This window comes from Silene latifolia, chromosome 6, assembly GCF_048544455.1.
Source record: "Silene latifolia isolate original U9 population chromosome 6, ASM4854445v1, whole genome shotgun sequence".
Classification (NCBI taxonomy): Eukaryota; Viridiplantae; Streptophyta; class Magnoliopsida; order Caryophyllales; family Caryophyllaceae; genus Silene; species Silene latifolia.
This window is the reverse complement of record NC_133531.1, coordinates 26,424,238-26,441,256: the sequence shown is the minus strand read 5'-3', so window position 1 is coordinate 26,441,256 and position 17,019 is coordinate 26,424,238. Positions and strand designations below refer to the sequence as shown.

General features: G+C 34.6%; 1 protein-coding gene and 2 non-coding genes across 3 annotated transcripts; all 3 read left to right on the top strand.

Moving 5' to 3' along the window:
- The first annotated feature begins 423 nt into the window (after window positions 1–423).
- Window positions 424–497, top strand: TRNAV-AAC (transfer RNA valine (anticodon AAC)). The gene has a single exon. It is a non-coding gene; the product is annotated as a tRNA-Val (tRNA).
- Window positions 498–6,307: 5,810 nt separating this feature from the next.
- On the top strand, window positions 6,308–6,381 carry TRNAV-AAC (transfer RNA valine (anticodon AAC)). The gene has a single exon. It is a non-coding gene; the product is annotated as a tRNA-Val (tRNA).
- A 5,487-nt stretch (window positions 6,382–11,868) lies between these two features.
- Window positions 11,869–15,803, top strand: LOC141586578 (thaumatin-like protein 1b). The gene is made up of 3 exons (XM_074407866.1): window positions 11,869–12,360; window positions 12,747–13,112; window positions 15,126–15,803. The coding sequence occupies exons 1-3, from the start codon at window positions 11,972–11,974 to the stop codon at window positions 15,325–15,327; spliced, it is 957 nt and encodes a 318-aa protein (XP_074263967.1). The 5' UTR covers window positions 11,869–11,971; the 3' UTR covers window positions 15,328–15,803.
- The last annotated feature ends 1,216 nt before the right edge of the window (window positions 15,804–17,019 follow it).

Here is a 17,019-nt window from a genome sequence, read left to right as displayed (position 1 = left end):
TGTGAGCGGTTATATTATAATCAAGAAATATTACATCATTTTTGCCTTACAAAGTACAGCAACAACTTAAGGCTAAGTACAAAATTTGCATCTAATATTGATCATACTTAGCCAATTACAATCACTTGGCATAATACTATTACATAATTTTTGCACTATTCTCCCATGTACTTGATGCTGGATTATTGAAATCATCTTCTCAGGCCGTCTGATAACAAATTTAAGACGCCTAGTGTTCCTTTCCATCCAGCATAACTATATAACTAGTGTGCAATGCTACTATATAACTAATGGTATAATCTCTTTTCCTACCATTAGTCGTAAGTTTGTAACTGTGTCTCATAATATTTTGTTTGATATATTTTCTCTATCGTATATATGTATATAAGATAACTAATTAAATCTAAATATTGGAGCAACAAAGGTGTCGTGGTGTAGTTGGTTATCACGTCAGTCTAACACACTGAAGGTCTCCGGTTCGAGTCCGGGCGACGCCACTGTTTTTTTTTCCGCTTTTCCATTCTTGTATTCCCTGGGCCTCACCGTTTGACTGTCCTTCAATGGGCAGAAGTCTCCAAAATGAAGCCATCTACAACGCACTGCTACTTCGTCCACCACCTCGAGGAGACAGTACAAAGTTTCCTCGCTCACTTACAGGCGACTTCCGAAATGAAATGTGATTTTTTACTGTCTTCATAGTTCATTCATGATGTCGCGTTATTCGTAACTGGCTTCATCCACGCCTCCAGGGGTATTCATCAAGGTCAAGATCGAGTTGCCCAATTCGCAACCATAAGCAACTTTGATGGTGGGTGATTTTAGCGTTATTTGTCCTTTAATTTTGATTTTATATTTTTACTTATTATATATACTTTAGTTATTTTTTGTCAAGTTTATGTATGCATCTTGTATCCCATATCGAAAGATTTATTTTTAATCATTAGTTTATAATACATTTGATCACAAACTTAGCACCCATCTACAATAGGTCGGTAGCATTACAACCTTAAGATATTTGATCATGACTTTCTTAGACAAATTAAAGTGTAGCCATCTGTCAAGGGTGGACTAGTATTTTTTATTTTTACAAAAAAAACTCGATTGCCCTTGCATTCTCATTTCAGTCGGGTTTGGACTAGTATTTTTTTTTTTTAACAACTCGATTGCCTTTGCATTCTCACCAAACTATTGCAAACTATCCCAAAAACATGTATTAGTTAAGAATGGAAATACACAAATATTCTGATTTTCCAATTGATCAACGTCGACATCAAAGAGAATAACTTACTGTTTTGCAGGTAATTCCATTCTCTTACGTGACTATGGAGCAAGTTATCGTTCTTTGAAAAAGGAAATTTAAAAAACTAGTTCACCCCTTAGACTTTTTATCTAAGAAATTACTGTTTTTTTGAATTGTAATGCTACCCATTTATAATAGATGAGTAATCACTTAATAATTAACTGCACTATAAACAAATGATTACAGAGTAAATCTTCTAATATGGGATGTATGTAAGTTGTAAAATCGTGAAAAAAAATTAAATTATACTCCGTATATAACTAAAATAGAAATTAAAGGACATGTAACAATGTTGCATAAAATCAAACACCAGAGTTACTTATGGTTTCGAATTGGTTGTTTAAAATCAATTAAGGAGCGTGTTAATAGATAAGTTGTATTCCATACTATATATTCTTTGACATGTAGACATGTAATTCAAGATACAACAATTGACTCTATCGCCTCCATTTCTGTCGTTGGTACATTTACTGTTGGTATTTGATGACTCTGAAGTCTGAATGATCTACTCGTGTTTAAGAAATCGATTATGTAACCGGATGACTATGAGGAAAGCATGCAATTAAAAGTAAAATACAAGTGTTATTTACTTATCAAAATTTGTACTCCGTGATAGTTACAGAAGAGTATAAATTTGCTTAGTTTTAATTTCGATTTTACTTTGGAAGTAATGCAAAGGCTAATAATGTTGTCTAAATACATTACATCATAGAGAAGCCTTCCGTTTTCCTCGTAAGAGAATCTCTACACTTTCTCCACTACTTGCATGATTATAACCACTAACTCCATGTTTTTTGGCCCATGTTCATGGTGGTAGTTAGGCCACTAACTTTATGGTTATAGTGCTAATTAACCACTATAAATAGAGAAGTGTAGTCATTTGAGAAATATACATCTTCCATATATCTCTACTACTTCTCTATGATAATGTTAAGCATACCATATGAGTTCCAACTCCTAACGGTTGAGTACACAACTTTCAGGAGTGTTGTGTGACCTTGGGGGACGACGCCTATATCGATTTGTACCGTAGTCGGGGCGATTTCGTTTCTCATTCAGTGGCCTCCATACCACGACACAACAACAAGTATTATCTAATTTTATCTTCGCCCCTATAGTGATACTATATTTCCAACAATTGGGAAACGAAATTTTATCGCTATTATTGTTGTTGTGTTCATTATTTTTGTCATTGGAATTATTTCTATTGGCCAAAAATATTGTTCTTCGGGTATAAGAATCAGACCGCGGAGGGTGAGACAACAGTTTGGTATTTTGGCCATAACTCGGTCTCTAGAGCTTTGTTTGAGGTGTGTAAGATGGCGTTGGAAAGCTAAGAAGAAGGGCTACAAATTTGTAGTTGTAACCGTGATCAGATTCGGTCATCTACCATCCTTAAAATGGACAACAATGTCATGGTAGTATGCTGAAAGTTTTATGAAGACTTATAAAAGAATGGTATTATCTATAATTTTATTGCTCAATTCCATTTTTGTGGTTAAGGTATGTTCTCGAGACTTTCCTTTAAAATATTTATGATGATAAATATGATGGTTTGGTCAAATTATATATGCCTTAATCGTTCGTATGTTTAAGCTACTACTTTATTTGGTATGATATGTCTATAATCTTGGCAAAATTGCTCTTCTAGTAATTGATTTCTAGATTATGTGAATGAAATTGTTCCAAGATTTTGAATGACAAAGTAGCAAGAATTATTGAGTGACCAAGATATTGTTATGTGTATAATATGTTTATCAAGCAAAATATTTCACACATTTGGATTGATTTTTTAGTTTTGATTATGAGATGAACTAAAATTGATATTTGAGTTATGAACCATATGTGGGGGCTAAATATTTTGTTTCAAATTGATATAGTATCTTGGATATGTGTGACAAAAATTGGAAATGATTATTTGTCAAAACTTCATAAAAGTAGATTATGGAGAACATAATTTGACAATGATTATGTGATATCTAAAAGTTGAGATGATGAATGAATGAATAATGTGTTGAACGATTATGTTTGTCACTAATTTGTGGCGTGACAACATGTGGGGGAAGACGTTCAACTTATTTGATAAATTTATTCATCAAGTTTAAAGTTGATATCTTATAATTTGTAAAGAGTATGTATATCTTTGATTGTGGGGGTGTAGAGAAAATGATAATCGCATGTTTTATACGTGACTAATTGAACCAAAATTAGAAGTATTAATTTGTTGGATAATGACTATGTCAATAAACAATGGTTGCGTAAGGTTCAATATTTATGTTTCATTTTCCTTACACCACATTATATGAGATTATGATGATTGATTTTATGTTGGTAAGAAGTCAAATTCTTTTTGTAAAATATTGTTGATTTGCAAAGAGTAAATATAAGTGAAACAATCATCGAGATTTGTTGTTTTCTAATATAAGAATGATGATGTATATAGAGTTTTTAGTAAATAATATGATTTAGGGTGCAAAATTACAAACACTACGTGTATGCTTTATTCTATGTCAATTTATTAGAAAGAGAAAATAATAAAGAAGATTATTTGTTCTTTTAAACGACATGAGAGTACGAGCTCTATATTTAATTAGAACAATGATGCTAATGAGTTATAAGAGAACATGTTTTGACTATTGTGAGAAGTCTGATATGTATAATTATAGTTGCTTCAATGTAGCTTATGTACATTTTGTTTGTGTATTCATACCAAAGTTATCATTCACATTTGGTGAAGTGCCTAAGGTGTAATATTAAGAATTGCATTATGTTGGATATCTAGAAAGATATTGGATCGACCAAATGGTAATGACGATCGATAAGGATGAAACAATTGAAGATTTGAAGCTTCGTTTGCATAAGGATCGACTTCAAATGAGTATATCTTGAGTTCTAGAGCTCGTATCGATGCAAGGCCAAGTGAGGGTGAAAGTTTATATTTTTAGCTGTCCAACGATAGGTCACACACCTCATTTGGCCAAGAAACGAGAGAGATATAGGCTTTTGAAAAAGTGCAGTCCAGGGGCAAAGTCGCATGGTGCGACTTTTCCTTTCCCAAAAGTCGCACCGTGCTACTTTTTCTGAGTTACTGAATTTTGCTACGGGCTTTCTTCTATCGTAAGGCCCATTAATTCCTCTTATGTTAGGACTATATATAGATGAATACCATTAGGTTTTCATCATATTTTACTTTATTTTGTTAATCAAGTTTTAATTGGATAATTATCATTTTAATTGAGTTTTTTTTATCTAGAATGGATAGCTAATCTTTCCTCTTAATCCAATCCTAAAGGTGTAATTTTTTGGTTGTAAGACACTCTAATCTTTTCCTAATTGTTATTATTATTGTTAATCCCTTGTGTTTAATGTTTGATCTTGGAATTATTGTTTGATTAAAGTGATTAAGTGATTTCTTTGTTGCTTTATCTTATCAATTTCCTTAATCCATTGTTGTTAGAGTTGTTAAGTGTGATTTCTTTGCAATTCTATTAATAGCAACAACTTGTGTTTAAATTAGTGAGTGTGATTTCCTCCTAACTTGATTTAGAAGAAAGGGGTTAACTTATAATTAGGCATTTAATTGTGTTCATTGTGTCTAATTACCATTATTGAATCTGTAATGCTATTATCTTCTTGTTAATTAAACCAATGTATGTGATTTCAACTTGGATTATGTTAATGAGTTGGGTTGATGATTGATTAAGTGTGATTCCTTGTCATTAACCATTATTAAGGATATTTAGGAGAATAACCTCCACAATAAGATAAACAAATAAGCGGTATGAACGAAGTAATAATTTGTATTGTGATACTACCGATAAGCTTTCTAGTATGAGAGTTCAATTTATACACTTTTTATCCATCATTACTGTGTTCGATTTCATGCAGCATTGTTATATGTCCTTTAATTGTGATTTTATTTGTATATACTTCAATTTTTCATCACCTTTATGCATTTCACATCGCATACTAGATGATTTGCTTTTAAATCACTGGTATATAAAACAGTTAATTATAGACCAGATACTCATCTATAATAGATGAGTAGTATTACAACTTAATACGGTAATCATGACTTTCGACAAATTATGATCTAGCCATCCGACTGGACTAGTTTTTTTATTTTCAACTCAAAGAAAAAATCATGGTTTTCTTTATGCCACTGGTGGGCTGGTTTTTTCTTTCTTTTTTTAAATAAATCGAAAACTTCATAGTCTTTTTAGAGAATAATCACTAAGATAAGATATTAGCTAGGCAAGCTTAAGTTTCTTTCATGTTGATACATATAATCCAAATTTTTTTAAAAGCTAAAAAAAAAATAGATTTTACTTCTCATGTCGAAGTCATAAGTTTTTTAAAACTGGAAAAAAAATACACATAAATCTAAGGGAAAATGCACGCGGTGCCCTTGAACTTTCGATTTTTGCCCGAAATACCCAATTTTTTGTTCCGGAAAACTTAAAGAGGCTATAACCCGTGTCTACGAGTTCAGAAAGTGATAATTTTTTTTTTCAAATCGATTATCTTTCCGAGAACTACGATTTGAAAAAAAAAATTGTCGTATTTGGATCCCGTAGCTAGGAGTTTTTGTACGTCAAAGTTTTATATACCGAACAAACTTTGAGTGACCATCTCTCTTTGTCACGAATTCCAAACGCGACAATTTTTTTTTTCAAGTCGTAGATCTCGAAAAGATAATCAATTTGAAAAAAAAAATCGTCACTTTCTGAGCTCGTAAACACGAGTTATAGCCTCTTTAAGTTTTCCGGAACAAAAAATTGGGTATTTCGGGCAAAAATCGAAAGTTCAAGGGCACCGCGTGCATTTTCCGTAAATCTAATTGGATTTGATATATTTGTGTGCAATGCTACTATATAACCGGTGGTATAATCTATTCTTCTACCATTAATCGCAAGTTCGTAACTGTGTGTCTTAATATTTGTTTGATCTATTTTCTCTATTGTATATATATGTTAAGTAATTAAATCTAAAAATTGAACAAACGAAGGTGTCGTGGTGTAGTTGGTTATCACGTCAGTCTAACACACTGAAGGTCTCCGGTTCGAGTCCGGGCGACGCCACTATTTTTTTCCGCTTTTCCATTTTTGTTTTCCCCGGCCCTCACCATTTGACTACCTTTCAATGGGCAGAAGTGTCAAAAATGAAGCCATCTACAATGCACTGCCACTTCGTCCACCACCTCTACGAGACAGTACAACGTTTCCTCGCTCACTTGCAGGCGAGTTCCGAATGAAAAGGGATCTTCTACTGTCTTCATAGTTCATCCATGATGTCGCGTTATTCATAACTGGCTTCATCCACACCTCCAGGGGGTATTCATCAAGGTCAAGATCGAGTTGCCCAATTCGCAACCATTATCAACTTTGATGGTGGGTGATTTTAGCGCTATTTGTCCTCTAATTTTGATTTTATATTTTTATTACTTATTATATTTATACTTTATTTATTTTTTGTCAAGTTTATGTATGCATCTTGTGTCCCATATCGGAAGATTTATTTATAATCGTTAGTTTATAACACAGTTGATCACAAACCTAGCACCCACTTACAATAGGTGGGTAGCATTACAACTCAAAAGAATTTGATCATGACTTTCTTAGACAAATTAAAGTCTAGCCATTCGTCAAGGGTGGACTAGTATTTTTTTTTTAAAAAAAAAATAACACAATTGGTCTTGCATTCTCATTTTAGTCGGGTTTGGACTAGTATTTTTTTCTTTTTTTTAGACAACTCCATTGCCCTTGCATTCTCATTTCAGTCGGGTTTGCGTTTGCTCGGCTTAGGTTAAGTCAATTCAAGCATGTCATACATTTAAGTTGAAATGTCATCCGTTAATGGTGGACTTGTATTTTTTTAAAAAAATATAACTAGATTTCCCTTGCATTCTCATTTCAATCGGGTTTGGACTGGTATTTTTTCTTTTTTTTTTTAAATAACTCAATTGCTCTTGCATTCTCATTTCAGTCGGGTTTGAGTTTGCTCGGCCTAGGTTAAGTCAATTCAAGCATGTCATAAATTTGAGTTGGAATGGTTGTTTTTGGATACTCGTCACTTTTGACATTTTTTTTCATTTTTTCAGACAGATTTATTAGTAAATTTAACCTAAAGAAAAATAACAGAGTAATTTGCAAATTGTGTGTTTGATAAACGACATTACTAATACTTTATATTAATGCAAAAGTCTATAAAAAAAATTTCCCACAACAAATTTTTTCGACTATCTCAGGGATAAATATTTAAAATTAACATGGAATTATATTTCGACTTTCCACTATTGAGAGAAACTTAAATTGAAACAAGGAATTGTCATATTTTCGACTTACAAAGTACACGAAATGAGTGGAAATTACTTATTGGAAAACACTTGTTCAAACTTTCATAATACCCTTTCATGGCGGTCACTTGTTTACTGGACAAATTTGAGCATCAACAACTGTTATTGTTCACATATCATCCAATAACAATTGATGAGTGCGAAAAGACTAATAACTTGTACTATGAAAAAGAAGGTTATATAATACTCCGTATTAGTCTTTTTTGTCACAATCAATGTGGGACATAAACATAAGGTGGGATTAGTAGTCCACTGACCACTGCTCCCTAACTCTTGCATTTCTAAACGGCGTGATGTAGAATGCGTAAGAAATTGAGCTGAGCAATTCGAATAGAATTTACAATCAAAGATTCATTAATGGTTTAGATTATCTAGTCATTTGGAAAGTTCCAAGTAGCTACAGCCTACAAGAATAGTACAAATGGAAAGCCCAATCAGCTCTCGCTTTAAAAGAAGGCATTTTAACCGCTGAACACTTAGGAATTTCAAAGTTAATTGTAGAAGGTGATAATTTATGTGTTAATAACTCATTTCGTAGTACTTGGCAAATCCCTTGGTAAATTTCTAATATTATCAACAATGTGAAACTCTCCAGCTTGATAATGAACGCATTTTTTTCAAGATCGGATGAACTCGAACTCGAGTTTTACTTTATGAGCATAAACCGAGAAAAGCCTAGTCGTGCTCAGCTTGTTAGGCTTGTTATCAACCCTAGGAAGAAGACTACCTTACTATTCGGTCATTACGAAACTTCGTAATGACTTATCGTAGTTATGCATTTTTTCTATGATTATATTTACAAACAAAACTTTAGGTTGTGCTACTACATATAGAGTATAGCTGTTCATGGATCATCCCGTCCATTAGGCCCGCCCGTTCAGCCCGCTATTACGTGGGCTTGGACAAGTATTTTTTATCCGAAAAATTAAGAGGGCGGGCCAAGCCCAGCCCACCAAGTTAAATGGGCGGGTATGGACAACAAGAAAATCCCGTGGGCCGGCCCATTAGGCCCGTATTTGAACAGCTCTAATATAGAGTACTCACTTTGACACTTCCATTTATTCAAGATACTGCCTTTATTCCCATTATTTGTTTGACTTTAATTAAAATATCGCCAAAAATATAGAAAAGGCAAATAAATAATTGGGACAAAGAGAGTACAATGATAATGGATTTTGCTGCCTCCATATTATCTAGAAAACTAATTCATCCTATGTGATTCACACTCCCCACCCTTGGTTTTTCCTATTGAAATGGGTTAATAGTCAATCTGCCGAATTACAATGATTCAACCAACATTGGTGTTACATACTACTTATTGAGTAGAAAGTAAGAAACCTCATACAGAGTAATAACACAATACTACAAATTACAAAACTTTAAGTAACAGGACGTTGATTATTGATTTCTGCTATCCGGAAATCTCTAAAAACACGGTTTAATAAAGACACTAAATTACAAAAAGAAATTTTATTTTGAAGCTCAATCGAATTGCACAGAATATATGTGTATTTCCGTTTTTAATTAAGATATGGGTTTGGGAGTGGGTGCACGTTTGATATTGTTTTCGACAAGAAACTTTAATGAAGTCACGCGAGTATAATTTCTTATGTTAAAACGTTATATTGGCACATCTTTTGTCAATTTGTCGAGTGGCCAAATATATATAAATTTGGTGACGAGATAAGTCTAATGGTATTTGGTTTTATGCAGGTTTAATATTCTAATTTATTATATTGTAAGTGAACATCCCTACGAATAAGTATGCACTAAATTAATATTCTACTTTGGTGAGTTGAATAAAATGAATCTTTTTCAAATTTCAAATAGACTTTACAGTCAAAGATTCAGGTAGTGGTTAAATTATCACCTCGAGCTTGGCTTGATCATAATGAGTTAAGGCGGCTCAAAGGCTTGTGAGTATCTCGAAGTTTTTGTGATTGGATAAGATTTAACAATTATATACAGGCTCGAGTTGAGTTCAAGCTCGGATTTAATTCATTTAAACTGTCAAGCTTTATAATGACCACAATTTTTTCAAGCTTGGGTGAGCTTGAGCCCGAGTTTTGCTTCATGAGCACAAACCGAGCAAGGCCAAGTCGTGTTCGGCTTGTTATCAACCCTAGGAAGAAGACTGCCTTACTATTCAGTCAATTATTTGGAATTGCAACATTTTTGTAAATTTGACATACTTAGGGGTGAACAAAAAGTGGTCCGGTCCGGTCCAGACCGGATACATACCGGTCCAGTTTCCGGGTCCCAAAAAATATGGTGACCGGTCTCCGGTCCGGTCCGGTCCACATTAAAAAAATAAAACTAAATTTGCTTATAAATTAGTACCGGTCCGGTCCAAACCCGGAAAAACCCGGACCTAAAGGGTTCCGGTCCGGTTCGGTCCAGGTCCCCTTCTAACCGGTCCGGTCCGCGGTCTTGGGATATGTGGTTATCCGGTCCGCAGGTTTATCCGGTCCGGTCCGGTTTTGGACCGATGAACACCCCTAGATATACTTATTAGAATTGCCGTAATTTTAATGGGTCATTTTTTTAGGAGCAAAATGGCGCTATACTTTATTAAGTGAGACTCATCGTACTGGCATACTAACGTACTCTCACAACTTAAACGTTTGTCTAAAATAAATGATAACCATAAAAATAGGGTAGCCCTAAATACACAAGGAAGATATCCTGTGACAATTTATTTTCATATAACTAATTTGTTAATTTCCAACTTATCAACACAATCATTATAATAATCCATTACATAAAATTCTCTTGTCCTAGGAATTTTTATGCGTGTATTTATGTGCGCCCTAAAAATATCATTATACTAGTGTTTATGGATTAATTTGGCCTTTGGAAGTCAGAAACAATAACCATAAAAATATCCGTATAAATAAGTGGATCTAGTGGCGTATTTGTGGACACTGTTGGACAGAAACATCTGGTATGCTACTCCTTTTTGGATGGGCCCAATCGACCACGGCCCAGGGCCATTAATAGAAGTCTGATTGTTGATAGAGTAACAAAGTATCTTAACTTTTCATGACAAAAAATATCTGGGATTATTTCTTTTGACCGGTGCTACAAGATTAGGTTCAATTAACCTTGTTATAATCGTGAATGTCAAGTTGTCTACTGCAGCAGATGACTCTAGCAGCCTAGCTCTCTTGTCAAGCCTAAAACTTTGACTCGTATCATGCTAGTTGCACGGTTAGTATAGCTTAAGAACGGAATCTTTGTTGTCTTTCTTGTTGCTACTGATGAAGCGGGGATGGTAGAAGGGATGCTCGTTCTCACTAAGAAAATTAAAAAATTCAAAATGTTAGTTAGATGTTTGAACCTTATTTTTTCAAGTTAATGTACACACATTATCCATTCACCCCCGCCTGAAATTTTCCTCCCACCTAACACCAAATCTCGGTTATAACAAATCATTAGTTCGCTAAATTTTCACTATTTAAGAAAGAATAGGAACGGAGAAATGAGATGCAATGCAAATAAATTAGAAGATCTCTAACTTAAAAAAAAATACAATTATAAATGCAATTAACTATTTAAATAAGTAGACAACCTAATCAAGTTATTTGTTATTTTTTTTAGTGCAACGACCTAATCTAGTTTAACCATTGTTTGTTTCAAAAAAAAAAAAAAGTTTAACCATTGAGTTAAAATGTTACGATGATTGAATTTACTCCGTACATTTATAATTTTACTTGCATATTTTAGACACGTGGTACCATCACTTTTAACTTATCTACAATAAATTGATAGCATTTTAACTAAAAAATACGAATTATCATTAATTTATCAATAGGTCAATGCACATATGTCCGTCTTAAATGAAAATATGTGTTAATTTAATTTTCAAAAGCTACTTTAGATAATAATTTTATAACAGTCTGTCTCATTAAAGATGGCTACTATCCATCATAAACTGAGGACGGAAAGTGACACTATTCATCTCATCTTGTAACGTATAGTGTCCATCTTCGATGAGAATTTGTGATTTTTATAAACAAAAACAACACCCACACATTTGTGACCAATTTTTAATAACCAATCTAACTAACGATCACCACTTGTCCTGGTTAATACCAAACTCCCCAACGGATAAATATATACTGGTAAAAAAATGCAACGTTAGCCAACTCCCCCTCACACTTTTTGTCGTCTTACCAAACTTTCCTCTATAAATACACTAACCCATCCTCCCCTCCCAAATTCCTAATCTCTCTTTCCCCAATTTACCCCTCCATTTTCCAAACCACCAACTCTTCTCCTTCCGTCTCCACCATCACCGCCTCCGCAATCGAACAATGTTTCGACTCGTATTAACCATCACCTTCCTCCTCATTTCCCTCCGAATTGAGGCAGCCACTTTCACCATACTAAACAGCTGCGCCTACACTGTTTGGCCTGGTATCCTCTCCAACGCTGGTGTCTCTCCTTTAACTACCACCGGTTTCGCTCTCCGAAATGGAGAGTCTAAGACAATTACTACCCCTTCTGGCTGGGGCGGCCGCTTTTGGGGCCGCACCCTCTGCTCTACTAATTCCTCTACCGGTTTATTTTCCTGTCAAACCGCTGATTGCGGTTCGGGCTCAATTGCCTGCAATTCTGGTGCTACCCCTCCCGCCACCCTCGCTGAATTTACACTTGATGGCTCTGGTGGCTTGGACTTCTTTGACGTCAGCCTCGTTGACGGGTATTATTCCCTACGTCTCAATCATTTTCTTAATTTTAGTCGGAAATTTAATCAAAGCTAATGGATGAAATGATATTTTGGCCGTCCTAATCATTTATTTAAATTTGAATAAAATATTCACAAATAATAAAAAAAATAAACAATTAATTTAATCAGTTCCATTAAATTGTTACTCAATAGTGTGAAAATAAAGTAAATCTAAATTATTGACTAAGACGGAAGGAATAGTAAACTTATACGGAGTAGTAAAAAGGCGGGAAATTATATTCCCTGTTCTAATCATTTGTTTAACTTTGAATAAAATATTCACGAAGAATAAAAAAATAAACAATTAATTTCATCAGTTTCATTAAATTGTTTAGCTTGGCCTATTTTGTCACCGACAGGTATAATCTTCCAATGGTAGTGACCCCACACAGCGGACCATCAGGCGGTCCAAACTGCACAGTAACCGGCTGCTTCACAGACCTAAACGGCGCGTGTCCGTCAGACCTGAGGATAGCGAGTTTGGACAGTGGTAGCAGTAGTACAGTAGCGTGTAAAAGCGCGTGTGACGCATTTAACTCACCGCAGTACTGTTGTAGTGGCGCGTATGGATCACCGGATACGTGTAAGCCGTCAAGTTACTCAATGGTGTTTAAAAAGGCGTGTCCGACCGCGTATAGTTATGCTTATGATGATAAAAGTAGTACCTTTACTTGTGGTGGTTCGCCGGATTATACTATCACCTTTTGCGCTTCTCCTGCTACCAGGTTAATCACTTTTCCTGATTCTCATTCTTTTGTTCGTTTCATTTATTTGTTTACGTTTAATTAAAATATTAAACAAAGGATTGAAACGCGGCCAATTATTATTATCACTGTTTGTTAGGATTGGGATTGCTACTTCTTACCAAACTCCCAACCATTAGTGTTCTAGCAAAACTTGTCACCTTTCGTTAGGTAAGTTAATAATTGGTTCAACTAATAAAACTTTACAAATAAAAAAAATCGAGTGTGTGTTTATATAGTTACTCGATTTTATTGAATTAGTTCTATTTCGAGTGAAATAAAAAGGGGTGAATAAGACTAATTTAAACCGACGTATTGTTATGTAATCGTCTCAAAAGGCGAGATATTGGTGAGTGTGGATTTACAATAATGTTTGCTTCAATTATACTCTAGGCAAAATAATGCTAAGTCAAGATTAATGCTTGTAGTTCACCAAACTATTGATAATATGCGATTCATTTCAGGTGGCAAAAAGAGAATCTTATCTGTACAACTTTATCATAACATGTTTGATTAATTGTGTGATTTGTTGGTGTGACGGAAAGATAAATAAAACACGCAATTATTAATGAACGTTGATATTATGTCAGTTGATAGTAGTGACGGAACCAGAATTTATAATAAGGGGCCAAAACATTTTAGCAAGCGTCCCTACTAACGCTTCTCGCTTCACTATTGCCCAATAATAGTATTGAAATTCGATATCACCAAATAACGGCATCTCATTTACGATTGCGTAAAAGAGCTGACAATGTGAACGTTAAGCCCATTATCCCATACACGTACATTTTCTGCTTTTCGTTCACTCTTTTGTGTATTAAAGACAATAGAAAATGAATGTTGAGCTGTATATTTGGCATTCTTGTCAGACACAGAGACACTCATTTGTCTTTACCTACGGCAGAATACTGTCTTACATTCTCTATATTTCCCGTTATGCCCTTTGTTTGTTAAAAGACCGTCACAAGTTAGATGGGTAGTTTAGACATTTCGTTTAAGTCGGTTAGTGTTACTTTTTGTGGTCCCTAGGAGAAGTAACGATCTTTCTAGCAGACGCAATTTCCTAAAAAATATCTAGCCTCAATATCTCTGTTTTTCACACATTTTTTCAGCTGTTGGCTGTTAGTTCAACAAATGGATGAATAGGAACTGGATATTTTTAGGACCATTAGATATTTCATAGGTAATAATAATAATAATAATAATAATAATAATAATAATAATAATAATAATAATAATAATACACATGGTGTCCTTGAGGTTTGCCATTTTGCACGATATACCCAAAATTTTGATTCGAAAAATTTTAAGAGGTCATAACTCGTGTTTAAGAGATCGAAATGTGACAGGGTTTTTTTTCATATCGGTCGTCTTTTCGAGAACTACGATTTGGAATAAAAAATTGTCGTATTTGGATCCCGTGACTAAGAGTTTTAGTATGTCAAAGTTTCTTTGATCGAACAAACTTTGAGTAACCATATCTCTTGGTAACGAATTCCAAACTTGAAATTTTTTTTTTCCAAATCGTAGTTCTCGAAAAGACGATCGATTTGAAAAAAAAAACCGTCACATTTCAATATCTTACACACGAGTTATGACCTCTTAAAGTTTTCCGGATCAAAATTTTGGGTATATCGTGCAAAATGGCAAACCTCAAGGACACCATGTGCAGTCTCCCTAATAATAATAATAATTTATCATTATGCATCTTAGACTCGATAATGAAACTTAACATAATATCAGTGTCTATGGTTGTAATCGGGCCTATCGGGGAGGTCTGGTTTGTCGGAAAAAGGTCTCACATGTGAGGGAAGTTTGTTAAGGTTGCCATCAATTTATAAAGCTTCTTCCTTTGTTCTGTTTTGATTAATTGAGTAAAAATATTTAATTGATCCGATTTTAGTCTAAACCATAGTCCATTTTTTCGGCCGGACGGACGTGGGCTGTGCCTACAATTCTACATATTTTTCTCACTTTTCTCAATTCATGACGCAGCCAAAAGGCGGCATCAACATCGGAGGGACAAGGACAACAGTCAACAGTACCAGATGAGATAATGAACGGCTCTATGATATACGAAGGTGCACTAGACGATTCATCCTCACCGTCCACATGTCCAAATCGTCTACGCTCACAGCTAATAGCCGGTGCAATAGCGACATTGATGGCTATCTGGCGGGTATCTCAGCAAATGTAATGTAAATGTGGAGGAATTAAATCTGAATTACAATTATTTGGAAGTGGGGCTGCGTTGTTATCATCATATCCGATATTCCGATACGTAGACAAAAGGCCAAGCTACATGATTTACAATGTAGTCTTTATGAAGACGAAGACGACCTTTCAAGTGGTTATACCAAATATGGACCGATCATATATCTTGTCTATAGCCCAGATGTTGGTGATGAGTTCACACGATTAGAGGCTTACCGGTGCTTTGTTTCGTGCAGAAAACAAGCTCAAACAGATATCGCGGTCGATTAATTATACGGAGTATTATTCTTTTATAGGCGAATTATTAGATTTATTTTAGGACTTTAGATATTGTTATTTTATTTTTCAATTCGATTAATTATGTATAATTACATTATAAATAGAGAAATTGATTAGTTAGACTTACCCTATTATGCTACCACTGAGGTTGGTGCCTAGAAAAAGAGAGATTAAATTTCATCATGTATTCACTCTTCAAGTCTCCAGTTTTCGCCCCCCTTATCTTTACTTTCTGTGTGATCGTCTTATATATAATATCGTCTTATAAAGGTGTTCTTTGTATATGTCATTGATTTTGTGATGAGTATGGTTAATATTGGTTCCAAGTATTTTCGTCGGATTCTAATGACATTATCGGAGGAATGATTTGTTGCTCGTAGAAAAAGGATTCAATCACCTATTAGCGGATTAAAAAATTTAAAATATATCATAGGACGAGATATCATAAAAAAACCTCCAAACCGTTAAATGTTAGATTATAAACAGAATCTAGACTCATTTTCTAGACAGATCAGGTCGTTCAGAACGCTCACCACCACATGAATCCACCGACCGTCCTCGACTATTGAATATTTGTGTAGGGCAAGATTTGCTACAATTATTTGTGGGTTTGTAACAAAACATGTGTGGTGGGAGTTGGATATTACTAATGGAAAATGATGTTGGGAAGATCATAAGCTAAAGACAATATTAGATGATGTAAGATGAGTGTGGCTAATCTAATCTCTTATGTTTTGGATGTGAAAATTGAACAAATTTCCACCCAAATATTGTCTTAATTAAATAATTAATTGAAGATCATCTTATGTGGTCTGTATTTTGCATAATACTTTACGACATTATCAATCACTGTCATCCTACTTGAAATTATATTCTATCTTAATTACATAATACTATCATTTGGACTTTGAAGGTTTATGTCCACTACCCCGCATTTGGACTACTGGACTAGTGGCTGCATCAACTATACAAGTGAGTGACACTACACCTAACAGGCTAACATAATATCTAGGCCATGAAAGTTTACTCACTAATAAAGATTCCATAAGGTTGGAGTTTAGTGGTTAAAACTTGGCTGAAATTCGCAGGAGATCCAGGTTCAAGCCTTCTCAAGAGAAATTTTATGGAGTATTTATGGCCTGAGTCCATGCCTTATAGACTTCGAGCCTATCACCCTCGGGTGATTTACGTGGTATACGGAATTTGCAGGCTATCTCGTATATCGGAGGGTTTACCCAATGCACACCGAAGATAGCTGCCGCGGGTTCCCTCTCTGAAAATGCTCCTAAGTCATAAACAATCTAGAGATGAGATGCATCAAATAGTGAAGCCCATAAAAGAATAAACGGATGGCCCAAAGAGATTTTCGGATCGTAGATTCGTAGCCCATGGAAAA

Excerpts from the sequence above, each read along its gene's own strand:
- LOC141586578 (XM_074407866.1), top strand. The coding sequence starts at position 11,972 with ATGTTTCGACTCGTATTAACCATCACCTTCCTCCTCATTTCCCTCCGA. Across the intron at positions 12,361-12,746 it reads GACGTCAGCCTCGTTGACGG|GTATAATCTTCCAATGGTAG; the intron begins GTATTATTCCCT and ends TGTCACCGACAG. Across the intron at positions 13,113-15,125 it reads TGCGCTTCTCCTGCTACCAG|CCAAAAGGCGGCATCAACAT; the intron begins GTTAATCACTTT and ends TTCATGACGCAG.